Below are 27121 nucleotides of genomic sequence, written 5' to 3'. Positions count from 1 at the left end.
ATGCACCCAAAATAAGAGTACCTCAATACATAAGGCAAATACTAACAGCCATAAAAGGGGAAATTGAGAGTAACACAATCATAGTAGGGGACTTTAACACCCTGCTTTCACCAATGGACAGATCATCCAAAATGAAAATAAATAAGGAAACACAAGCTTTAAATGACACATTAAACAAGATGGACTTAATTGATATTTATAGGACATTCCATCCAAAAACAACAGAATACACTTTCTTCTCAAGTGCACATGGAACATTCTCCAGGATAGATCATATCTTGGGTAACACATCAAGCCTTGGTAAATTTAAGAAAATTGAAAGTATCTTTTCTGACCACAATGCTATGAGACTAGATATCAATTACAGGAAAAAATCTGTAAAAAATGCAAACACATGGAGGCTAAACAATACACTGCTTAATAACCAAGAGGTCATTGAAGAAATCAAAGAGAAAATCAAAAAATACCTAGAAACAAATGACAATGAAAACACGACAACCCAAGAACTATGGGATGCAGCAAAAGCAGTTCTAAGAGGGAATTTTATAGCAATACAATCTTACCTTAAGAAACAAGAAACATCTCAAATAAACAACCTAACCTTACACTTAAAGCAATTAGAGAAAGAAGAACAAAAAGACCCCAAAGTTAGCAGAAGGAAACAAATCATAACGATCAGATAAAAAATAAATGAAAAAGAAATGAAGGAAACGATAGCAAAGATCAATAAACCAAAAGCTTGTTCTTTGAGAAGATAAACAAAGTTGATAAACCATTATCCAGACTCATCAAGAAGAAAAGGGAGGAGACTCAAATCAAAAGAATTAGAAATGAAAAAGTGGAAGTAACAGCTGACACTGCAGAAATACAAAGGATCATGAGAGATTACTACAAGCAACTATATGCCAATAAAATGGACAACCTGGAAGAAATGGATAAATTCTTAGAAATGCACAACCTTCCGAGACTGAACCAGGAAGAATTAGAAAATATGAACAGACCAATCACAAGCACTGAAATTGAAACTGTGATTAAAAATCTTCCAACAAACAACAAAGCCCAGGACCAGATGGCTTCACAGTCGAATTCTATCAAACGTTTGGAGAAGAGCTAACACCTATCCTTCTCAAACTCTTCCAAAGTATAACAGAGGAAGGAACACTCCCAAACTGATTCTACAAGGCCACCATCACCCTGATACCAAAACCAGACAAAGATCACACAAAAAAGAAAAGTACAGGACAATATCACTGATGAACATAGATGCAAAAATCCTCAACGAAGTACTAGCAAACGGAATCCAACAGCACATTAAAAGGATCAGACATCATGATCAAGTGGGGTTTATCCCAGGAATGCAAGGATTCTTCAATAGCCACAAATCAATCAATGTGATACACCATATTAACAAATTGAAGAATTAAAACCATATGATCATCTCAATAGATGCAGAGAAAGCTTTCAACAAAATTCAACACCCATTTATGATAAAAACCCTCCACAGAGTAGGCATAGGGGGGACTTACCTCAACATAATAAAGACCATATATGACAAACCCATGGCCAACATCGTCCTCAATAGTGAAAAACTGAAACCATTTCCACTAAGATCAGGAACAAAACAAGGTTGTCCACTCTCACCACTATTATTCAACATAGTTTTGGAAGTTTAAGCCACAGCAATCAGAGAAGACAAAGAAATAAAAGGAATCCAAATTGGAAAAGAAGAAGTAAAGCTGTCACTGTTTGCAGATGTCATGGTACTATACATAGAGAATCCTAAAGATATTACCAGAAAACTACTAGAGCTAATCAATGAATCTGGTAAAGTAGCAGGATACAAAATTAATGTACAGAAATCTCTTGCATTCCTATACACTAATGATGAAAAATCTGAAAGTGGAATTAAGAAAACACTCCCATTTACCATTGCAACAAAGAGAATAAAATATCTAGGAATAAACCTACCTAAGGACACAAAAGACCTGTATGCAGAAAACTATAAGACACTGGTGAAAGAAATTAAAGATGCTACATAGATGGTGAGATATACCATGTTCTTTGATTGGAAGAATCAACATTGTGAAAATGACTCTACTACCCAAAGCAATCTACAGATTCAATGCAATCCCTATCAAACTACCACTGGCATTTTTCACAGAACTAGAACAAAAAATTTCACAATTTGTATGGAAACACAAAAGACCCCGAATAGCCAAAGCAATCTTCAGAAAGAAAAACGGAGCTGAACAATTTAGGCTCCTGGACTTCAGACAATACTACAAAGCTACAGTAATCAAGACAGTATGGTACTGGCACAAAAACAGAAATATAGATCAATGGAACAGTTGAGAAAGTCATACAGAGTGAAGTACGTCAGAAAGAGAAAAACAAATACCGTATGCTAACACATATACATGGAATCTAAAAGAAATAAAAAATGGTCATGAAGAACCTAGGGGCAAGATGGGAATAAAGACGCAGACCTCCTAGAAAATGGACTTGAGGACATGGGGATGGGGAAGGGTAAGTTGGGACGAAGTGAGAGAGTGGTAGTGTATATATGGACATATATACATTTCCAAATGTAAAATAGATAGCTAGTGGGAAGCAGTCGCATAGCACAGGGAGATCAGCTCGGCGCTTTGTGACCAGCTAGAAGGGTGGGATAGGGAGGGTGGAAGGGAGGGAGACGCAAGAGGGAAGAGATATGGGGATACATGTATATGTATAGCTGATTCGCTTCGTTATAAAGCAGAAACTAACACACCATTGTGAAGCAATTATACTCCAATAAAAACGTTAAAGTAAATAAATAAATAAATTCAGGAATGAAAGATGGGTATTACTACTGACTTTATGGAAATAAAAATAATTATAATGGAGTGCTATGAGCAACGGTATGCCAACACAGTAGATGACTTATACGAAATGGACAAATTATTAAAGTAATAACAAACTCCCAAAACTGACTCAAGAAGAAATCTAATTGATCTGTAGCAAGTAAAGAGATTGATTAAGTAACCAAAATAACTTGCCACAAGGAAAAGTCCAGGATTTGATGGTTTTACTGGAGAATTTTACCAAACATTTAAAGAATTAACACCAATTCTTCAAAAGCTGTTTCATAAAATAGGAGGGAATATTTCCTAACTCATTCCTTGAGTATTTCTGTGATACCAAAGGCAGACAAAGATATCAGAGAGAAATAAAATTATAGCCCTATATTTTATGAATATAGATGCAAAAATCTTCAACAAGATATTAGCAAATTGAATCCAGAAAAATATAAAAGATTATACACTGTCACCAAGTTAGCTTTATTATAGGAATGCAGTGTTAATTAGACCTCTGAAAATCAAGTAGTGTAATACACCACATCGCTAGAATAAAGGACCAAAACCACATGATCATCTCAGTGCACATAGAAAAGGCAATTGAAATATTAAACACTCCTTCATAATAAAACCACACAACAAACTAAGAATACAAGAGAATTTCCTCAGTCAGATAAAGGACATCTATGAAAAACTCATGGCTAATATTGCACTTAATGGTGAAAGATTCTATGTTAATCCACTAAAATCAGAAACAAGAGAAGGATGTCTATTACCACTTCATCTTTTCAAAATTGTACTAGAAGTTCTAGTGAGGGTAATTAGGCAAGAAAAAGAAAAAAAAGACCCCCAGATTGCGGAGGGAGACACAAGAGGGAGGAGATATTGGGATATATGTATATGTAAAGATGCTAAATAAATAAATAAATTAAATTAAAAAGAAAAGAAATAAAACTATCTTTATTTGCAGATGACATGATTTTACATGTAGAAAATTCCAAGAAATCCACTAAAAATCTATTAGTACTAATAAATGAGTTCAGCGATGTTGCAGGATACATGATCAATATATAAAAAATTATATTTCCATAAAGAAGCAAGAACAAGCAAAATGAAATTAATAAAAACAATTCAATTTACAATAGCATCAAAAATACTTAGGAATACTTAAAAGAAATGCAAAACTTATACTCTGAAAACTTACACTGTTGAAATTAAAGAGGACCTAAATAAATGGAACAACAACCCATGTTCATGGACCTAAGACTTAATGTTAAGATGTCAGTATTCTCTAACTGGTCTACAGATTCAACACAGCCCTATCAAAATCTCAGCTGACTTCTTTGCAGAAATTGACAAGTTGATCCTAAAGTTCATATGGAAATTCAAGGGGCCTAGAAGAGCCAAAATCATCCTGAAAAAGAAGAACAAAGTTGGAGGACTCACACTTCCCAATTTCCAAACTTAATTTTTAAAAACTATAGTAATAAAGACAGTGTTGTACTGGCATAAGGATATATATATATAAACCATTGAAACAGAACTGAAAACTCAGACATAAACTCTCTAATTTATGGTCAATTGATTTTCATCAAGGCTGCCAAAACAAGTCAGTGGTAGAAAGAAGTCTTTTCAACAAATGGTGCTGGAACAACTGAAAATCCACATGCAGAGAATGCAGTTGGACTCCTACCTCACACCATATGCAAAAATTAACTCAAAATGGGTTAAAGACCTAAATGTAAGAGCTAAAACTATAAAAGTCTTAGAAGAAGAAAACCTAGGCATAAATTTTTGTGACCTTGGATTAGACAATGGCTTCAGGGACATGACACCTAAGGCACAAACAACAAAAGAAAAAATAAGTAAATTAGACTTCATTAAAATTAAGAACTTTTGTGCTTCAAAAGACACTATCAAGAAAGTGAAAAGATAGCTCGCAGAATGGGAATAAATATTTGCAAACCATATATTTGACAAGAGTCTAGTTCCAAGAATATAAAAAGGAAAAATCAACCCAAATAAAAAGACTAATAACCCAGTTTAAAAACGAGCAAAGAATCTGAATAGACTTTTCTCCAAAGAAGATATACAAATGGCCAGTAAGTACATGAAAAGATGCTCAACATCATTAGGCATTAATAAAATGCAAATGGGACTCACAGTGATATATCATTTCATACACACTTAGGATGACTATAATTTTTAAAATGTTAGTGAGGATATAGAGAAATTAGAATGTTCATATGTTGCTTTTGGGAATGTAAAATGTGAAGCCACTTTGAAAACCAGTTTAGCAGTTCCTCAAAACATTATAGATAGAATTACCAGAGGACTCAACATTTCCACTCCTAGGTATATATTCAAGAGAAATGAAAACATATGTGCACACAAAAACTTGTGCAAGAATGTTCATGACAGCATTACTCATAATAGCCAAAAGCAGAAACAAACCAAATTTCCATCAATTCATGAATGGATAAACAAAATGTGGTGTATCTAGATAATGGAATACTATTCAGCTATAAAAAGGAATGAAGTACCTACACATGCTACAACATAGGTTAACTTTGAAAATGTTATGCCCAATGGAAGAAGTCAGTTACAAAATGCCACATATTGTATGATTCCATTAATGTGAAATGTCCAGAATAGGCAAAACTATGGAAAAAATAAGTAGATTTTAGTGGTTGCCAGTGGCTGAGAGGACAGGGGAATCTGGAACGACACTAAAGGGGATGGAGTTTCTTTTGGGGGTGATGAAATGTTCTGGAATTAGTAATGATGGTATACAACCATGCAAATATACTAAAAACCACTAAGTTGTACACTTTAAAATGGTGAGTTTTATGGTATGTGAATTATATCTCTATCAAAAACATTTTTCTTATACCAGTCAGAATGGCCATCATTAAAGAGTCTACAAATAATAAATGCTGGAGAGGATGTGGAGAAAAAGGAAACCTCCTATACTGTTGGTGGGAATGTAAATTGGTGCAACTACTGTGGAGAACAGTATGGAGGTTCTTTACAAAGTTAAAAATAGAGTTACCATATGATCCTGTAATCCCACTCTTGGGCATATATCCAGAGAAAAATCTAATTTGAAAATATACATGCATTCCAACGTTCATAGCAACACTATTTACAATAGCCAAGACATGGAAGCAACCTAAGTGTCCATCAGCAGATGAATGAATAAAGAAGATGTGGTACATATATACAATCGACTATTACTCTGCCATAAAAAAGAATGAAATAATGCCATTTGCAGCAACATGGATGAACTTAGAGATTATCATGTTAAGTGAAGTAAGTCAGACAGAGAAAGACAAATATCATATGATATCACTTATAAGTGGAATCTAAAAAAATGATACAAATGAACTTATTTACAAAACAGAAATAGACTCACAAACATAGAAAACAAACATGGTTACCAAAGGGGATAGCAGGGGTGAGGGGGAGAGATAAATTAGGAGTTTGGGATTAACATATACAAACATATATAAAATAGATAAACAACAAGGGCCTACTGTATAGCACAGGGAACTATATTCAATATCTTGTAATAACCTATAATGGAAAAGAATCTGAAAAAGAATACATATATACATATGCTGAATCACTTTGCTGTACAGTTGAAACTAAAACTAACACAACACTGTAAATTAACTTACTTCAATAAAAATGGTTAAAAACATTTTTAAAAAGTGTAAGAAAGATATACCAGGCAAATATAAAGCTAAATAAAGCAAATATATATACATATATATTAATATCAGGAAAAAATTGTAGGACAACATGCCAATGATACTAGATTGCCAGAAATAATTTCCTTACACATTGATAAGTATTCAATATACCAGAAATATGTAGCAATTCTAAATTTGGAACTATTTACAAAGCTTCAAAATTGACATAGTTACAAGGAGACATTAACAAATTTTCCATATCAACAAGCAGAAAACATCCTGGAAGAATATAGAGCATTTGAGCCAGATTAACAAACATGACTTAATTGAAGTATATAGTACTCTGAACCCAGTTGTAAAATGTGCATTTTTTCAAGTTCTCATGGAATTTTTACCAAAAATTATCACACATTGGTCCATAAAGCAAATCTCGATAGATTTCAAACAATTGAAATCATACAAAGTTTGTTCTCTAAGGAGAATGGAATTAAACTGGAAATGGCAAGGGCACTGATCTGTCAAAACAGAAGCTGGCCCAAGGGCTTGGCACCAATTGGTAGAGGCCTCCTTCTGTGTCAGGCATTAACCCTTTAGTTGCTAGATGATAATCTGTAGGTCTTAGCAGTCCTAGGAAAGGGACTGAGGTGGCCAGGGTAACTGGGTAAGTGATGGAGAAACTAAGAAAGCCTGGAGCAGTGCCTATTTACCAAATGGTCAGGAAATATTTTTAAAATTCATATGTCCATACAATTGTGCATCTGTGGAATATCAGCCCTGTTTAGTAGGCCAATAATAGAATCAGATGCTTATATTCAAAAGGAAGAAAGTCTGAAAATTAATAAGCTGTGCATCCAACTCCAGAAATTAAAAAAAGAACAACAGAATAAATCCAAGTAAAGTGAAAAGAAAAGAATAATGATAAGGAAAATAGCTAAATAAAAAACAAAGGACATCACAGAAAGAATCAGAAAGCCAAAAGTTGACTATTTTAAAAAACTTATAAAAGTGACAAACTTTTGGCAAGATTGATCAAGAGGAAGAAAGAGAAGGTACAAATAAACAAGGATAAGAGGATATAATGGCAAATGCAACAGAGGTTTTTTTAAAATACGGAGATAAGAAGTTTATGCAAATAAATTTGAAAAATGACATGAAATAGAAAAATTCCTAGAAAACCATAATTTAACAACACTGACAAGAAGAAATAACAAACTAGAATGATTCTATAGCTATTTAAAAGGCTGTATCCATTAAAATTTTTCTTACAAAGAAGACACCAAGCCCGGATGTTTTTACCTGGAAGTTGTGCTAAATATTTAAAGAAAAAATAGTTCCTTGGATAAACTCTGTGAGAAAATAGAATGAAAGGAAATAATTCCCACTTCATTTTATGACACAAAAGTCAAACAGGGAACTGGAACTATGAGAATGGAAAATGTACAGGTCACTCTCATTCATAAACAAAATGCCAAATTCCTGAACAAAATATTAATGAACTAAATCCAGCAGTTTTTATTTATCCTAGGATTGCAAGATAAGTTCCAAACAAGAAAAATCTCTAATGTAATTCACATTAACAGATTAAAATAGAAAATCAACCTGTCATCTCAGTGGATACAGAAAACATGTTTATAAAATTCAACATCTACTCATCTTTAAAAAATCCTAATAGATAAGTAGGACTACATCAAATTAAAAACTTCTGTATAGCAGAGGAAACAACAAAATGAAAGCCAACCTGTGGAATGGTAGAAAATGTTTGCAAACCTTATATCTGATAAAGAGTTAATATCCAAAATATATAGGGAACTACTACAACCCAACAGCCAAAAACCAAATACCTACTTTAAAAATGGGCAAGAGCCTGAATAGATATTTCTTCTATCTATAAGGAAGACATACAGATGGACAACAGGTATATGAAAAGATGCTCAACATCATCAATTATCAAGGAAATGCAAATCAAAACCACAGTGAGATATCATCTTACACTAGTTAGGATGGCTATCCTAAAAAAATGAAATACAACTGTTGACATGGATGTGGAAATAAAGGAAAACCTCATACATTGTTGGTGGGAATGTTAATCGGTGTTGCTATGGAAAGCAGTATGGTGAATCCTCCAAATGTTAAAAAGAGAACTATTATGTGATCCAGCAATCTCCCTTCTGGGTATATATCCAAAGAAATTGAAATCAGGATCTCAAAGAGATACCTACACTCTCATATTCACCGCAGCATTATTCACAATGGTCAAGATATGGAAGTAACCTAAGTGCCCACTGGTGAATGAATGGATAAAGAAAATGTACATATACATGCATATATGTAATGGAATATTATTCGGGCCTTAAAAAGAAAGAAATCTTGCCATTTGCAACACCATGGATGAAACTGGAGAATATTATACTAAGTGATATAAACCAAGAACAGAATGACAAATACTGCTTGATACCACATATGTGAAGGATCTAAAAATGTCAAACTCATAAAAGCAAAAAATAGAATGGTGGTTGCTAGGGGCTGGGATGGGGCAGGGGAAATGAGAAGGTATTAGTCAAATGGTACAAAGTTTTGGTTATGCAAGAAAAATACATCTTAGAAATCTACTGTACAGCATAGTGCCTATAGTTAATAATATTGTACACATTAAAAATTGCTAAGAAGGTAAATCTTTTGTTAAATAATTATTATTGGATAATAATAATAGTAAATAAAGTAGATAGGAGAAAAAAAAATCCTATTGGCAAACTAAGAACAAATTGGAACTTTCTTAACCTGTTAATGGTATCTACAAAAAAAAATTATAGCAAACTTACTCAATGGTGAAACTTTAAAAGCATTACCTTTAAAATTAGGTTCAACATAAACATGCACAGTACTAACATTTCTATTCGACGTTGGTGTGCATGTATCGAAGGTAGGAGGTCCCAGCAGTGCAGTAATATAAGAAAAAGAGATTTAAAAAAATAAGGATTGGAAGGGAAAAAAGAAAACTGTCATTTACATATAAATTATCAAAAATAATAAGAAAGTTTATCAGGTTTGCTAGTTGCAAATGCAATATACAAAAACCCTACAATTATATTTGTACTCATTAGCAATAAATTGGTATAAAATGTAATTTTCTAAGAAGGTATACAATAGCAACAAAAATAAGCAAAAAAAGTCTTATAATGATGTATAAGCCCTTTTAACTTATAAAACTTCACTCAAATAACATCAAAAAAGTCTAAATAGAGAGGCACACCATGTTTACAGAAGACTCGATATCACGAAATGTTAATTCTCCTTAAATTGATATACAGATTGACTGTAATTCCAATCAAAATCCCAAAAGTTGTGTGTGTGTGTGTGCGTGTGTGTGTGTAACTTGAAAAACTGATTCCAAAATTTATGGAGACAAAAATCCTCATTACATAATTGTTCATAACCCAAAACAAAACTACCTAAAGGTACATCAATAGTAAGATGGATAAGTAAATCATGGGATATTCACAAAATGTAATATTACACAGCAAGGAGAATAAACAAACTACAACTGCATGCAACAATATTATACATGGCACAAAAAAACATAACACTGAATGCAAAAATCCAAGTCACAGATGAATATACACAGCTGTTCAAGCACTTTACACACGTTAATGCATTTAATCCTCAAAACCCTCATTAAGTGATTGTGTGCCTTCCCTCCCCCACTGCCCACTGTGGGGGTGGGCAGGTCTTCTAGAGAGGATGCTCCAAGCAGGAGGTAATTCAGATCTTTCTGGGGTAAATAGCCTGGCCTCCTCAGCAAGGGAGGTGAGGCAGACATTGCCCAGGGCACTATCTAAGTTTATTATATCTGCGGTCTGACATAATTCAGTCAATCACTAATGAGTTACTGTCTTGTATACACAGAGCCCCATGCTTGGCTATGGTGAGGGGTAGAGTGGAAGTAGCACAGAGCGACCATTTACTGAGTATCTGCTATGTGCCAGACTTCGGGCTTGATGCTGGGGATATGATGGGCAAAAAGACCACACACCCACCTTCTTGTTTAAATAATAATAATAATAATAATATTTATTGAGTATTTACTATGCACTGGACATTCTTCTAAGCATTTTATATGCTTTAGCTCTCTAATCTTCACAACAACACTATTACTAACTTCTTTTGACAGATGAGGAAATGGAAGGACAGGTAAGTTAAGAGAATTGTCCAAGGTCACAGAGGCAGGAGGTGGCAGAGCTGGGACTCAAAGCTAGGCAGTCTGAATCACCGAATCACCTCAACAATATGGGGAAGTAGGTATTAATTCTGTCTTACAGCTGAGGAAAGACGGGCTCAGAAATAAAGTGAGCACATATTTATTTTGCACCCTCTATATGACAAACACTATAATAGGTGATTTATATCTATTATTTCTCCAACCTGAAAGACAGAGTTCCCAGGAATATAAGGGTCCTAACAATGGAGGACCCAGGTATGCAGAGAGTGGCTTGCCTGCTTGCCAGCTAAACCCAACAGCCCCTTAGAAAGGATAAAGAGTGGCTTGGTGAGTGAGGGTGGGGTGTAATTCTCAGTCTCATCCAGGCTCCTAGATCACCAGATGAGAGATTGAAACTGCTGGGGGAGAGGAGGAGGAAGAAGAACAGGAGGTTGGTTTTTACCCCTCTCCCTCTATCCACACCCTCCATTCTACATAGTATATTTAACATCCTACATCTTCCTGGATCCTCCCCTCACTAGCCCTGAGCCTGGACCTCCTCTAGCATTAGCATAGTGGAAGCTTGGTCAGCTGGTCCTTGAGATGTCTGGGTCCCACACTCCACAGCTGTCTTATCTCTGCACACCTTATGGCTCCTCAGGCCAAAATTCTTGGGCTGGCAGCACCTTGATCCGCAACTGTACCCTGTTATCTATGGGAAATGGTATACTCTACTTAAAAAATATATTTTACAGGTTTTGTTTGCTTCCCCTTTGAACCTGCTCTTTCTTAAATTTTCAAAGTGAACATTACACCAGCAGGCTTTCCCTGAATGTTTTCTCCCTCAAATCCCCAGAGCAGCAGAAGTGTTCATATGTGCCAAGAAGGCAATGAAGGAGACAGGACACCCAGCCTTTCCCAACCCAGTCAGAGGCTTATTAGAAGAGGCCTGAGAAAGGGGAGGAGCAAAACCGACCAATGATACGGTACTGTTGTGTACCCAGCACCTGTCCTCTGAGAAACAATGCCAGGAACCATCACCTTATTTCACCCAAGCACTATCAGACAGTACTAATTTTCAGACACTTCACTGAGGTCACCAAAATAAAACATTTAGGCTAACACTGAACTAGAAACGTCAAATTTCAAACAAGAAGTATTCCAAACAAGCTCTGGATAAGAAAGAAAAAATTACTAGTCAAAAATCCCTCTGATTAAGATGGTCTTTATATAATCCTCATTCTTTCTCTGTCTTCATCTCTCTCTTTCTGTCTTTCTTTCTCTACCTTTTTGACATTAGCCTCTTGTTATCTATCCTACAGCTATTTCATCCAGCTGCTCATCTATTCCAACTTTCAGGTTGGGGAGGGGGTGGTTGGGGGGCATGTCCTTTGCTCTTCTACATCCACTCTACCACCACCACCTTGAAGCCCACGGAAGCAAACCCCACTTACAGCCCCTCCTGCGTTGCAGCCTGCTGTTGCCACCGTTGTGTGGAATCCAGATCTTCTGCAATCTGGTTTGGGTGAGTTCTCCCATCTCTCGAGACATCTTAGGCGTCGCAGCTAATGACACCACTGTCCACAAGGTACCGGGCCTCACTTTGTCTTATTAGCTGTCTCTTCTGTTGCTGTGGTCACAGCAGGTGGTGGACAGAGTTGTGACAGGGAGGTGTGCTGGGGTTCTGAGCCCTCTAGCAGACTGTCTCCAGCCCCTCTCCTGTCTCCTAGTCATTGCCTGCCTTGTCTGCCTCTGCTCCTGTATGTACCAGTGGGGGCTTGGGTGCAGAGGAGAGGTTGGACAGAGGTCAGCAGAGGCCTCTGAACTCCAAGGGCTGTGTACATAGGAGATAAGTTGGAGCCCAGCAAGGAAGGCAGCCAGCAAGACAGCCCAGGTCTGGCCAGTCACTTCCCTCCAATGAAGACAGGACTAGTAGAGTATGCAAATAAAAGACCGAAGATCATGTGCTTATATCCTGTGTGGGATGGGGAGGCAAAGGTGATGCAGGCAGATCTCAGCAGCTTTCATAGCTTCGAAATAAAAAACAGGCCCAAGTAGAATGTCAAGTTCCAACCCAGAAACAGAGATCCACATCAGAAATGCAAGATTCCCAAGTACAAACACACAAACACAAAGTCCCTACTGAAAAACGCAATGTTTTGAGCTAGCAATCCTAGGTCTGAACTGGAAGTGGAAGGTTTACTGCCTCAATGCCCTCCCCCGCAAATGGCATTGCAACCCTTGTCTTCCCTGAATTCTGCTACCTTTCCTACCGAAGGGCCTCTCTCTCCTAAAATGTGCTGCCCAGGACACTCTTGAAGAGATGGGCACTATCTGATCATCTTTATGCTCTCTCCAGCCAAAGCTAAATAAATCAGAGTAAATCGGACACCTTGGGAAGAGAAGTGAATGCAGCCATTGCTAGGGGGAGAAATGATAAGCACTGTTCACATGACTGCCAACTGCCATCAGGTCCCCTAGGGAGAAAGGCATTGTGATCTGACCCAGAACCAGACTAAAGTTCTTCATGCCAAGTCATGGGGATGGAGGCTTAGGGGGGAGGCTGCAGCAGGCAGAGTGTGGTGAGTTGGGAGCAATGGCCTCAAAGTAGGACAAGTCCATAGGCCAGAGCCATCCTACCCAGATGTCTCTGCTTTACCCTCCCCCATCCCCCTGGTTGTTTTGAAGCTTTTATGTGTAGTGCTCATCTAACAGCATAGCTTACCTGGAAGACGTCCAAGTGTGCTCTTACTTCATTCTTTTGCAACCTTCCCACCCCTTGATGAACCTCCAGTGATTGGCTACAAGGGAGCTCAATTTCTTCCACTGAGCTGGGCAACACTGGGGCAATCTCATGGGGGTAACAATCTCCAATCCCTGACCTCCAATGCTCTCAGCTCCACTTTGCCTTTTAAGAAGTTCCCTAAAATACATTCTCAGAATTCTAGTCTACATAAGAGTTAGATTCCCTCCAGTTGTTGTGTATAAATCATACCAAACTTTCAATACATTTCAAAGCCTGCCCCTCTAAATGAATCTACTGAGGCAGTGGATCACAGTGGTTAAAAGCAATGGGCTCTGGAGTCACACTACTGGAGTGGAATCCCACCTCTGCCCCTTGCTATGAGACCCTGGGTAGAAGACTTTATTTTTCAGTGCCGTGGTGTTTTCATCTCATAAGAGTACCTACTCCCTTAGGGTTGTTGAAGATTCAATGTGTTAACACATATAAAGTAACCTGGAAAATGTTCATTATATATTACCTAACACTCTGATTCCCTTTGTGAAGTAAAAGGTCAGTTAGCTCTTTGGCTAATCTGCAACTTCTGGTGTAACACTGAGCATTCAGGAAACTCTCAGTAAAGGAAACTTACAAAATTATGACAAAGGGTTAACATTTATAGTAAATAAAGAGCTCATGCCAATCAATTAGAAAGATGAATTCACTTTTACTTTTTTGGTTTTGTGATACAGAAGTCCCCTAGAAATCATTGCATCCAACCCTCTCAGGTAAGAAGATGGAGGCCTAGAGAGGGAAGTATTTTCCTAAGGTCCTATAGTAAATTAAGTCACCAAGTCAGAAATAGAACACTGGGGATCTGATTTCTCCAGTCCAGGGTATTTCTTTGGTTAACTGATCAATCAAGCTTGATTTAAGAATGTGGTCTTCTAGATTAGCTCAGAACATTTAGAGTCTTAGAACTAGAGTTTGGAAGAGATGCAACTCTCTTAATCCTAATAAGTCTCCTAACTGGTATCACTCTGCTAAGGCTAATAATCTGAATAATAACCCTTTACATGTATGTTTTCCATGGCCCACAAAGAAACATATTCCTTATCATAGTTGCTCCTTCCAAACATTCTCACTAGACTCACAGGGAAACTGAGGTCTAGGGAGGGGAAGTGGCTTGTCCGAGGTAATCAATCCAGTCACGTGAACCCCTCTTCTATGTTTACAGTTTTGTCCTCATGACCCTGCCAAGAGGCAGAAAGATAAATTTAGCAGCAGGAAATCTGAGATAGGAGCTTAGCGGGTTTTTGACAAGGTCTGAAAGGGTAAACTTGGGGTCCAGGCTTGAAAATCCAACTTAAAACTACCTGAAACTAGCTGTGTGTGTGTGTGTGTGTGTGTGTGTGTGTGTATGTGTGTGTTTTAACCACTGTTATCAATTCTGATCCCCAGAAGTAGGAAAACTAAACAAGCTTTATGGAAAGGCCTCAGCCCTGGCTCTTCTCAATCAAACCTGTCTCTCCAGTCATGTCTCTCTTTAGACCCCTGTGGTTAAATTGTGCCAGCTGACTCACTAGGCCCCCAAACTTACTGTGTACTTTTTTGCCTCTGGGCCTTTGCTCAGCCTGGAATGCCTTCTCTTCCCTTCCATTCTCAGTGAAATCTGACTCACTCTTCAAGGCCAGGCTCAATGCTCACCTCTTCTGAGAAGCCTTGGCTTTGGTTCCCACATTGCCTATATGCTTCTGCTTATCTGAGCAAGTATCCATCTTTTACCGGTCTACTTTCCTACTAGACTGTGAGCTCCTTAAGGATGGGGACTGGATCTCAGTTATCTGTGATCTGTTTCCAGGTGTCCAGCTCAGGCCCTGGCACAGAGGAGACTTGCTCAATCTACATCTCTCTGCCCTAGATGAGATGAACATGTGTACAAATAATCCCCATTCAACAAGGTAAATTTTATAAAAGAGAGCTATGCAGGGAACTGGGTGGGGGAACTAACTTGGTCTGAAGGTAGAAGGTGGTAGTAGGATCTAGAAAGTTTCTCAATCCTGAACGGGGCAGAACAGAAAGAACAAAAGAATGAAGTCCCCACCCCCAATAAAAAGTTCCAATTAACTGGTTACAGAAAAAATTGTTCACTCAGTATCAGAGACTCACTCAAGACCAAGAGCTGAGTCACAAATTCTAATTTGGGGTTAGCTCTATGGAGGAAAAGCATAAAGTGTGACTACCTGAGGCCCACAGATCCTGACCATCCTCCCAAAGTATGGAGTGTATGGGAGAATCTCATTAAAAGCAGTATCAAGACAGTACTGATGGGTATCAAAATCACAAATGGGGTCTTCTTATTGGTAATTCTTGGAGTGTGTGGGTGTGAATGCATTTGTGTTAGGGTGAGGAGGGGAGATTGCATGCTTACAGGTCAAGTGCCTATATGTGAATATCAGGCCTTCTGCGGCAGCAGCCTAGGATCCACTTCCTTCTTGGCCACTGCCCTGGCCCACCATCCCCCCACTACTTTCAGCCCCATGCCTGGGGCCGAAGGTTTGCTCTATCCTAGTCCTAGGAGTAGCCCTCCACAGACCATAGTCACTCAGGGAGAAGAGCAGCTAGATGGTTATGGGTGGTATTGCCTGTGGAGGCTACAGAAAAAGTAGGATCACTAAGACAGAGCATGGAAGTCCTGAAATATTTCAGAAGAGCTTTAGTTCCTGTCATCCCACTCCTCTTCACCTTGTGACAGTCCTCTGAGGGAAATAGGAGGGACTTCAATTTCATTTTGGTGAGGAGGCTATTGAAGCCCAGAGGAGCTAAAAGCCTTGTTCAAAGTGCCACAGCAAACCAGCCCTACTTTATACACCAGTTGGGAGGTAAGAGATACAATCTCTATCATCCAGTTCATTCAAAACTGGACTAGACCATGTTAGAGAGACTTCTAAAGTGCTAGGGAACTGCCCTTTGGGCCAGTGTTCCACAAAGACAGGTCAGAATGGATGATAGATAATGAGATATAGAAATCATGTTATCCCCAACTTCCCATACACTTTAGTGAACAGTTTGAGTGACCACCTATTCCAAGAAAACTTTCCAGAGAGCCTAAAGAATGGATTTGGGCTTGTGTTAACTCCTATCTATTTTTCCTTCTGTTTCACCTACCTGTTCTCCTAGAGATTTTTTCTTCCATCGCTAGTTATCCAACACACGACACACGGCTCTCTTGCATTTAGACCCCCAAAGCAGGTCCAGAGAGTGGCATCAAGCAGGGAGCCTGGAGGCACTCGTTGCTTCCCTGGGAAGGCTGGGGAAGTACCCTTGGTAAGAGGGGGTGTGTGCCCGCTGTTGAAATATCAGCTGCCAAAGAAGTTCCTGAGTCACCCAGAGCCTTTTCTCTTCAGGCCAACCATGTGTTCGCCTTGCCCCAAAGGTCATAACTAATATTAACAAGCTACTGCAGAATGGGGAAATGAAAACCAGCAATGTAAACAGGCAAGATCTGGATTTCCTTAGGGCTGGTTCAGATTGGTCTTCAGTGTAAATCAGCATGATCCCCTACTGGAAAGTGATTTGGCAATATGAAGCAAGAGCAATAAAAATGTTCATTTCCTTTGTCCTAATTATTCCACTCTGGGGACTCAATCCTAAGCCAATAACCACCAAAACATGGAAAAGCTTAAAGCACCAACATCTTAATTTTAATTGCAGGGCTATTTTCTGATGGCAACAACTGGAATGTAACCTTTAAGTCCTCCAGGAGGAAAAGCGTCTCTTTGGGCCTTTTTTGCAGACACTGAGAATGATGGTTTTAAGGCTATGGAATTCTGGGGGAAAAGTAATTATGCCACAGTTCTGGGTGAGGAACCTAAGGATGCGAAGTTATGCTTTTCCCTGGACATTGGGCATGTCTATTATTTCTATTTTTATGTTATCAAAAACAAGTCACTAACCTGTTGGTGCTCTTGCTATTGCCCTTTATTTGTTCATTCATTCAACAAATATTTATTAACTCCTAATATGTGTTATGCGCTATATTAGGGGATGGGGCTAACAAGATGAATCAGATATGGTCATTGCTCTCAAGCTGTTAGCAGTCTAGTGACAGAAATAGAAATCAGTGGTAGCTGTGCATTGTAAGTGCTGTGACAGAATGGACCATAGGGTGGTGTGGGGGCCCAGAGGAAAAGATCTAACTGGGATGGTTAGAAAAAACTTACTCAGGAAAGTATTCCTTGGGCTGATTAAGACAGGGGTTGAATCCTGGCTCTACTGCTTCTGTGATACTGGGGTGAATTCACTGAACCTCTCTTACTTAGCCTCAATGCCCCTTACAGTGTTGCCCTGATAATGAAATGAGATAATGCATATGGAAGAGCCATGGGTTATATTGGAAGACAGTGCTGCTCTGGAACTTGGGTAGCCCACTTAAACTCTCTTGGCCTTGACTTTAATCATCTGAGAAATGGAGCAAAGAGAAAGCACCTGTCAGGCCACATCCTAAGGGATGCTATAAGGCCCAAGACAAATAATGACTACAGGGTGGGCTTGATACAGCTTCCCCATCCCCCTCCCCCAGCCCAATAAAGCCAGAGGCCCTCTTCTAAATCTTACTCCGTTAGAGTGCTTCTTTTTTTCCCTCATTTTCCCCGTGGTTTATTGAAAAGGTTCAATACTCACTATTCTGCAGCCTGCCACCGCCCAATATGTTTTGGGATCTTTCCATATCAATACACATAGAACATTTCATTATTCCCCCCCTTTTTAAAAAAATATTTTATATTGGAGTATAGTTGATCTACAATGTTGTGTTAGTTTCAGGTGTACAGCAAAATACATCATATACTGTTTATTCTTTTTCAGATTTTTCCCATATAGGTTATTACAGAGTATTAAGTTCCCTGTGTTGTATAGTAGGTCCTTGTTGTTTCTCTATTTTATATATTGTAGTGTGTATATGCATTAAAAAATTGAGGTAAATTTGAACATAAAATTAACAATTTTAAAGTGTACGATTAAGTGGTATTTAGTACATTTTGCAAAGATTTCATTTATATGAAATATCAAAAATAGGTAAACCCACAGGAACAGAAAGCAAATTGATGCCATAAAGGTGCTGGCAGTGGAGGGCATAGGGACTAACTGCTTAATGCGTAATGGGTATGTGTTTCCCTTTGGGGTGATGTTTTGGAACTAGGTAGAGGTGATGGTTCCTCATTCCTTTTATTATTATTATTTTTAATTATGGTAAAATATACATAACATAAAAATTTACCATTTTAAACATTTTTAATTAAGATTCTTTTGGCACAAAAGCATATAGATCAATGGAACAGAATAGAAAGCCTGGATATAAACCCACACACCTACTTTCAATTAATCTTGGACAAAGGAGGCAAGAACTTACAACGGAGAAAAGACAGTCTCTACAGCAAGTGGTGCTGGGAAAGCTGGACAGCCTTATGTAAATCAATGAAGTTAGAAGACTCACACTATACATGAAAATAAATTCAAAATGGTTTAAAGACTTTCAGACATAACTCCTGGTAATACCGTCTTAGATCAGTCTCCCAAGGCAAAAGCAATAAAGCAAATAAACAAATGGGACCTAATCAAACTTAAAAGCTTTTGCACAACAAAGGAAACCATAAACAAAACGAAAAGATGACCTAAGGACTGGGAGAAAGTATTTGCAAACGATGACCGACGACCAGCAAGATCTTAATTTCCAAAATGGAGTGCGTTTCTTATTGCTCCCTCCTCCGGCCGCAAAGTTCCCTTCACGCATTCCCCCTCCCACATTTACAAGCGGGGTTACGCCAGCCACTCCCTAGTCGCTGGGTGCCGCAGCCCTCCTCATACTCAGGGTTGCAGTCTGAACACTGGGGGCGGGGCTTCGGTCGCTGCGCGGTTCCGCTTAAGGTTCCGCCACTTAAAAAGTGGTAAAATCTCGTTTGTAAGTAATCGAAAGCACCAAGGGGACTTTTCAGCAGAGCAGAAACGCACTCAGACTCAGGCACGTAATCCATTGTTGGGTGGTAGGGACAGGAACCCAACCACTGGCCTTCCTCCCACTATTCATTGCCCCTAAGCGACCACACCGCCCACTGCAGCTTCCGCTTCTCCCGCCAATGAAAACTGAAGGGCTTGAATCCCCGCCCCATGTGTGTCCGACGCTTTTGCGGCACGCACAAGAACGCCTGCGCAAGTGCGCGCGCGGAAGGCCAGGCCTGGCGGACTTCGTTTTCGGTTTTTTGCTCCCGCCTACGTGGGGCGCGGGCTTAAAGGCATTGCAGTTAGCTGTAAGCATGTTGCGCGTGGTGAGCTGGAACATCAATGGGATTCGGAGCCCCGTGCAAGGGGTGGGATACGAGGAACCCAGCAATTGTACAGCCATGGCCATGGGGCGCATTTTGGACAAGCTGGATGCTGACATCGTCTGTCTTCAGGAGACCAAAGTAACCAGTGAGCGCTCAAGAATTCAGGATCCCTACCACACTTTCCCTTTTCCGCTAACTTTTGCTCTCTGCTCCATATCATTTCACTTTCCCATTTCTCTATCCTTAGAGTCCTCCCCTTAGAGCCCGTCTGGAATCCCGATCCCCCCTCTGTATTTCGCACTCCAGCTAGATCTCCTAATTCCGACATCATCTCCTGGCCTCAGCAGAACCATAATTCCCTCCCCCTTGCAATCTCCATCTTCTTTCAGATCCTCTATTTCCTGCTCATTCTCCTGACAGCTCAGTCCGCCAAATTTCCTCCCGCCACACACTTTCCATCTCCCACTCCCAAGTCAGACACCCCCAATTCCCCTTTTCTGACCCCAGTTCATATCCTTTAATTCTCACACCATCTTTGCCCCCAGTTTAGACTCCCTAATTTCCTCCTTTTTAAACTTCTGTCTCAGATCCCCAGTTCCCCTTATCTCTCCTCCCCAGCTGAGAGCTTCTCATCATTTCTACCTCATGTCCTACCCCAAACTTAGACCCTCTAATTCCCTCTCCCCCACAGCTCAATCCCCTGATTTCTTCCCTCTCCCACCCATCTCCCTCTAAGACCCATTACCTACTTTCCCTCCATCCTCAGTTCAAATCCTTGAATTCCCTCTCCTACCTCCTACTCCCAGCTCAGATTCCCAGTTCTCTCTCCCATATGTCCATTTCCCACCCCCAACTTCCTCCAGCCACCTAGTCACCTAGCCTCCTCCCACGTAATTCTTCACCTCCCATTCAGTAGTCTTCCCCTTTCTCGTAATTCTGATAACAATTCCCTCTCTAGTCCCCACTCTTTTAGCTTCTCTTCTTATCATAGATACTTGATATTCCCTTCTACCCTGGCTCTGATGTGTGCAAGAAATTAGCCTATAGCTGTAATTCCAAGCCTTTCTGTGTCCTGGGTCCTAGTTTTATCTCTGATGTAATCTTACATGTTTTTTTTTCCAGGGGATGTGCTGACAGAGCCCCTGGCTATCATTGAGGGCTGTAACTCCTATTTCAGCTTCAGCCGCAACCGTAGTGGCTATTCTGGTAAATGGGACTTTCTGGGGACTTTAAAGTGATGGAGACAGGTGGGAAAGGGTTTTCAATATTTAATGAGAAGGTAATAAGAAATGTAGGCTTTTCATCCACAGAGCTAAAGCCATATCAGGTTATATGAAGGATAGTTTTTATGTATAATATTGGATCTCAGAAACACAGTAGTGTGATGGTTAGTTGTATGAGCTCTGGAGCCAGACTGCCTGAGTTTGGATCCTAACTCACTTCCTAGCTGCGTACCCTCTGGCAAGCTACTTAACCTCTTTATGCCTCAAATTCCTCAGTTGGAAAATGGGGATAATGTGTACTTCTTAGGGCTATTACAAGGACTAAACTAATTAATCCATGTGATAATAATAATAGCTAACATTTTCTGAGCACCTACCATGTAAAGCACTTAGAATATTAGCTGTTATTAATCTGCAGCTTTTCTAGATGAAGGAACTGAAACTCCAGGGTTTGAGTAGAGTTGCCTCAGGCATCCATGGCCCTTGAGTTGAGGGAGTCATCAAGAGAGCCACACTTGATGAAGATGAGTCGGGTGACCTGTGCAGGGGCAATAGGCTGTTGGCTGCCAGGCCTGCTCAGAGTACCCTCTCTGTCTCCAGGTGTAGCCACCTTCTGTAAGGACAGTGCTACCCCAGTGGCTGCTGAAGAAGGCCTGAGTGGCCTACTTGCCACTCAGAATGGGGACGTGGGTTGCTACGGAAACATGGATGACTTCACCCAAGAGGAGCTTCGAGCTCTGGATAGTGAGGGCCGGGCCCTCCTCACACAACACAAGATCTGGTAATAGCCCACATCCGCCTGTCACCAAGCATCGCTGGTTCAACTCTGTGAATGTGGTGATTCTAAGGCTTGCCTTATAAACATGCATTCACCATGGAAAACTTCCCAAACTTGCCTTTCCTAGACTTCAGTCCTGGCAAGGCAACCTGCTATGTGACCCTGAACAAATCATATTCTCTTCTGAGCCTTGAGTTCTCTATTTCTATGGCGGGGCGGGGGGAGAGGGAGCCTGGCCGGGAGGACTAGCTCTCTTTTTTACCACAGGTGCCTCAGAAGCAAGTTAGCCAACTTTACTGCCCCAGGTTGCTCTCTTTCTGTGTCCTATCTTTGTGAATGGCAGGACCATCACCTGATTTACCTGAGTGTCATCCTAGATGTAGTCAGTCCTCAAGTCCTGTGTATGCCAGCTTGTTCATGTCTCTCTATCCCTTTCTTTCACTTCCATCCCACAGACAATCATTAAGTGGAAGCCACATGGTGTGGGGAGGGGAAGGGTGGCTTGAAAGTGACCCCTTTTTTGGGGGCCGGTTCTATTCTCCCCAGCACATGGGAAGGGAAGGAGAAGACCTTGACCCTAATCAACGTGTACTGCCCCCATGCGGACCCTGGGAAGCCTGAGCGACTCGCCTTTAAGATGCGCTTCTATCGCTTGCTGCAGATCCGAGCAGAAGCCCTCCTGGCAGCTGGCAGGTACTGCAAACCTGGGCAGCAAGGCTTCCTTGAGCTTGTCCCGGGTGCCCAGCCCCGTGTCAAGGTCCACTGAGAGGGATATGGGATCTTTGTCTTTTGAGTTCATTTACAGCCTAGTTGTAGACACCAGCATGCCCACCAGAATAGGCCCTGCTGTCTATAAGAGCTGTGGGGACCAGGTAAAGTAACACAAATATGGGTTTTGTACTCAGATACCTCTGAGCACCTATCCCAGCTCCTCCTTTTACTCACTGTGAGCCCGAAGGCTAGTGTTGCCTCTATTTTCTCTTTTGTAAAATAAGTGTATGAATCCCTACCTCAGAGTATAGTTTTAAGGATGAAATGAGATGAGGAAGGTAACGTACTTGGGAACAAATGAAAAGTCTTATCCCAGGGAGGGACAGGAAAGTGAGGGTAGGTTGGCGTAATCGAGGGATGCTTCCTAGAGGGAGTGGTATCTGAGCTCATCTTTGAAGGACCAGAAAGATGCCATTAGGTAGAGATAAGTGAGACAATCATGTCAAACAGGGAACAGGGTTACCTTTGGAGATCAGAATTGGGTTGGTCAGTTGTAAAAGGTGTCAAGGTTATACTGAAATTGGAGAGGCAGGCTATTATGACTTGCTGTTGGATCCCACCTTGACCTCTATATGGCAGGTGGCCTATCTGAGATCTTGGGCCCAGGAGAAAGTAGATGGGCCAGGAATACTGCTTCCCTTTCTGGACATTCATTTTATGTTTTTCAGCCATGTTATCATTCTGGGGGACCTGAATACAGCTCACCGCCCCATTGACCACTGGGATGCAGTCAACCTGGTAAGGCTCCCTCTAGGCCTTTGACCTCACTCCTGACTATGGTTCTGTTTAGCTAGCCAATCAATGCTGGTTTTTTGGCCCAGGGGTAAGCTTCCTTCATGGAAAAGCAGAGCTTAGTTTGAAATTCTATTCTCAAAGCACTGAGGATTGTGCTGTGGACTCAGCTAGTAGTCAGTTCTGGCTCAACCCCTCAGAGCTTTCAGCATGGTGGTGGGGTATGGACACATGACCAGTCAATTATAGAATGGTGTTTTCAGGGCTGAGGCAGAGACAGCAGCCCAGGAGGTTAGGAGAGCCCGGAAATAGGATTCGGGCCAGCCAGGACATCGGGGGAGATATCTTAAAATGGCTGAATCTTAAAAGATGAGTAGAACAGAGCTTTGGGGTGGGGAGCAAAGAATTCTAGCATGATGAGCAAAGGCTGCAAGGTGAGAATTCGGCTGGTGTGCATTGGGAACTACAAGTCCCATTCTTGTTAGGGGGTGACAGAGAAGGAAGGTGAGTAGCAGGAGATGGGGCTGGAGAGTTTCAGTCAGATTTCAAGGGCCTGGAACTCCACATTGCCTTGATCATTTCCCTAATATACTATGTTTCCTGCTCATGGACCTTCAACACCTCCCTATTACCTTTGTGATGCAGAGAAAACACACAGGCCTGGCATTCAAAACTCTTTCTTGTCTGTGCCCAGTCTCTGTTTCCATCCTCAGCGCCGCTACACACTCCATCCACTCCAGCCAGGTCGTCTCCTCTGCCCATTGCAAAAGTTATTCTCATTTTGGCTTTTCTCACTGTCCCCTGAATTGGTAGGCATCCCCTCCCTCTGTTTTCTTTTCTTGTATGAACCTCTCATCTCTGAGTTCCTCTAGGCCAATGGTTCTCAACCCCTGAAAGTACATTAGTACAAGGAGCTTTTACAAAAATGTCAATACCTTGGTACAACCCTAGACCAATTAAATCAGAATCTATTGGGTGTGGGGCCAGGGTAGCAGTATGTTTTAAAAGCTCCCAGGCTGATTTATTGTATATTCAGGCTTGAGGACCACTGCCCTAGAATCTCCAAGTCAGTTCTCATCATAGCTTGCCTCATAAGGGGAGGGATAAGTAACTTATACTGGCACAGTCCAACTCAGCAGTAGGCTTGGCTCAAAGAAGAGGCTGTAGGAAGATTCCTTGATTAGTTTGCAGAAGAGCCACAGGAACATAGATGTGTCTCCCAGCTGGGAAAATGAGCAGAAATGGGATAATGAGAGACGTGGTGGTGGTGGTGGTGGTGGTGGTGGGGAAGGGAGTGTACACTACAGACTGCAAGCCTTCAATCCTCCCTACCTTATTCCTTATCCGTGTTTACTTAGTCTGTTTTTGCTGCTTCCTGTGATAGTGTTATGTACCTTTATGCATTCTCTTCTTAGTTTAGAAATATCTTCGATATCTCGAGTGCACTTCCTACATTCTTTTTTTCCCAAGGAAAGAGAACTAATAATACCAGATCACATGAGAAACACAATCTTTCCAAAATAACAGAATATGTCTACTTCCCACAAGACCGGCTCTTCTAGTCTCATCTCCCTAAATAGTACCATCGTCCTCTTGGTTGCTCCAACCAGAAGCTAGGGAATTGTGTTAGTGTTCTCCTTCTCTACCCACCTCTCCCATTCAATTGGTCAGTGAGTACTGTTGATTCTAGCTCCAAATCATCTCTTAATTTCATTTTGTCTCCTCTGGCACCACCCTAGTCTAAGTGACCATCATCTCTTGATAGTCAGTCCGGTTGCCCCTCAAGTCTTTTGGGTATACTGTCCCCTCCCTCCACAGACCCATCACAGAAGTAGTTCTCTCAATTTGTAACACCCTCTGCCTGGGTTACTCTTGCTCAGCCTTCACTTCTCAGCTCCAGATCACTTCCTGAAAGGAAGCCTTGTTGGTCCCCAAGATAAGATCATGGTCCCACTTTGTCTCTAGTATCATGCCTGGCACATAATCAGTGTTCTTTGAACATTTGTTGCATTGAATGAGTGGGTGAGTGGATTGCATGGATGATGAATTAGGGATCAGAGCCAAAGGAAGTATTCAGACCTGAAACCCTGGAGTCCCTCAGCTCAGGAAGGGGGGGTGGTCAGTGAAGGCTTTGACACACACAACAAGATAAGCCAAATAGTACCAGAGGGTTTACATGAAAAGGCAACAGGCTTCTTAACTCCTAACCTCAGCCCTACTTCCTGGAGGTAACCACTTTTAACTTGCTGTTTTCCATTCTCTTGGTGAGCAGTTCTGAGAATTGCTTTGATTAATTAACAGCAAGCTTTCAGATCTGGAATTTATGGCCCAGTGCAAGGTAGAGGTAGCCTGATGCAGAGGGGAAAAAGAAGCATGGCCTTTTAAATCAGTAAGGGTGGAAAGTGAATCTCAGCTCAGCCAGTTCTGGACTGTATGACCTTGAGCATTCTTCTTTGAAACAACCACATTTTCTTGTCTGTAAAATGAAGCAGTTAATCTGAGTCCCTTCCAGTTCTAGGCATCTAGTTCTGCCTCTTTCTTTGTCTCCTTCCCCTTTCCCCAGGAATGCTTTGAAGAGGACCCAGGTCGCAAGTGGATGGACCACTTGCTCAGTAACCTGGGGTGCCAGGCTGGTTCCCATACGGGACCCTTCATTGATAGCTACCGATACTTCCACCCAAAGCAGAAGGGGGCCTTCACCTGCTGGTCCACAGTCAGTGGCGCCCGCCATCTGAACTATGGCTCTCGGCTTGACTACGTGCTGGGGGACAGGACCCTGGTCATGGACACCTTTCAGGCCTCCTTCTTGCTGCCTGAGGTGATGGGCTCTGACCACTGCCCCGTGGGTGCAGTCTTAAGCGTGTCCTCTGTGCCGGCAAAACAGTGCCCACCTCTGTGCACCCGCTTCCTCCCTGAGTTTGCAGGCACCCAGCTCAAGATCCTTAGATTCCTAGTTCGTCTCGAACAAGATCCTGTGTTCAGGCAGTCAGCGCTGCAGCTCAGCAATCAAACACCGGTACAGATGCGCCAAAACAAAGCCCGTGTGCGCTCGACCAGGTCTCGGCCAAGTCAAGCTGGTTCCAGTAGAGGCCAAAAAAACCTGATGAGCTACTTCCAGCCATCCTCCAGTCGTCCACAAGCTTCTCCTAACTTGGAGCTTCCTAGCCTGGGCACCCTCGTGACCCCAAAGACCTCAGAAGAGGACGTGATGGCCAGTGTGGTGGAGGGGCGGGCCAAGGCTTCAGAAGCCAAAAATGAAAAGGAGGTACGGACCTCGTTCTGGAAGTCTCTGCTGGGGGGGCCCTTGCCCATGCCCCTGTGTGGGGGCCACAGGGAGCCGTGTGTAATGCGAACTGTGAAGAAGCCAGGACCCAACCTGGGCCGCCACTTCTACATGTGTGCCAGGCCCCAGGGTCCTCCCACTGACCCCTCCTCCCGCTGCAGCTTCTTCCTCTGGAGCAGGCCCAACTGAACCAACCCAGGCCTAGGGATGTCTGGCATGGTTAACCTTGTACATGGTCTGAGGCCAGCTTCCTCCTAAGCTACCTCCTCCTTCCTCAAGACCTCCTCTTCCTCCTCCACCTCCTCAGGGACCCTTCCCTTTCCTCTTTTTCTTCTTCCTCCAAGGCCTCCCTTCCTCTCTTTTCTTCCTGCCTAGCTCCTCCTCACTGGTGAGCTTCTTTTGCCTTAATGCTGTGACCCAGTCCCCCACCCCACTTCCCACCTTCCTCTCAGAATTACAGAAGAACCAGTTGCCCCAGGAAGTTGTGATTTTAAACCCCTTCCTTCCTTGCTGGGAAATGTATCTGTGCCTAAATAAAGTCCGTGTCTTTGTTGTAGTGCAC

The 27121-nt window shown here is 41.4% G+C and overlaps 2 protein-coding genes across 3 annotated transcripts in view; one reads left to right on the top strand and one right to left on the bottom strand.

Moving 5' to 3' along the window:
• Window positions 1-16810, bottom strand: part of PFKFB1 (6-phosphofructo-2-kinase/fructose-2,6-biphosphatase 1) — a 64130-nt gene extending 47320 nt beyond the window's left edge. Inside the window, exons 1-2 of one of the 2 annotated variants that reach the window (XM_059911573.1) lie at window positions 16618-16810; window positions 12182-12757 (exon numbers count right to left, since the gene is read on the bottom strand). In XM_059911573.1, coding sequence (XP_059767556.1) covers window positions 12182-12278 — 97 coding nt within the window. In that variant the 5' untranslated portion in view covers window positions 12279-12757; window positions 16618-16810. The remainder of the gene's footprint in view (window positions 1-12181; window positions 12758-16617) is intronic. The other variant, XM_059911574.1, reaches the window with a different exon arrangement.
• A 2841-nt stretch (window positions 16811-19651) lies between these two features.
• On the top strand, window positions 19652-27115 carry APEX2 (apurinic/apyrimidinic endodeoxyribonuclease 2). The gene is made up of 6 exons (XM_059911280.1): window positions 19652-19917; window positions 20895-20978; window positions 21596-21776; window positions 22320-22466; window positions 23213-23282; window positions 25840-27115. Exons 1-6 carry the CDS (start codon window positions 19761-19763, stop codon window positions 26746-26748), a joined length of 1548 nt encoding a protein of 515 aa, XP_059767263.1. The 5' UTR covers window positions 19652-19760; the 3' UTR covers window positions 26749-27115.
• The last annotated feature ends 6 nt before the right edge of the window (window positions 27116-27121 follow it).

The sequence above is a fragment of the Balaenoptera ricei genome, chromosome X (genome assembly GCF_028023285.1).
Source record: "Balaenoptera ricei isolate mBalRic1 chromosome X, mBalRic1.hap2, whole genome shotgun sequence".
NCBI classification, from domain to species: domain Eukaryota; kingdom Metazoa; phylum Chordata; class Mammalia; order Artiodactyla; family Balaenopteridae; genus Balaenoptera; species Balaenoptera ricei.
Note: the sequence above shows the minus strand (reverse complement) of the source record. Positions and strands in the feature narration are given on the sequence as shown.

What these genes read in the sequence shown, in the direction of transcription:
- APEX2 (XM_059911280.1), top strand. Translation starts at nt 19,761, where the DNA reads ATGTTGCGCGTGGTGAGCTGGAACATCAATGGGATTCGGAGCCCCGTG. An exon ending in GCCCTCCTGGCAGCTGGCAG is followed by an intron (nt 22,467 to 23,212) that starts GTACTGCAAACC and finishes TATGTTTTTCAG; the next exon opens with CCATGTTATCATTCTGGGGG. An exon ending in ACTGGGATGCAGTCAACCTG is followed by an intron (nt 23,283 to 25,839) that starts GTAAGGCTCCCT and finishes CCCTTTCCCCAG; the next exon opens with GAATGCTTTGAAGAGGACCC.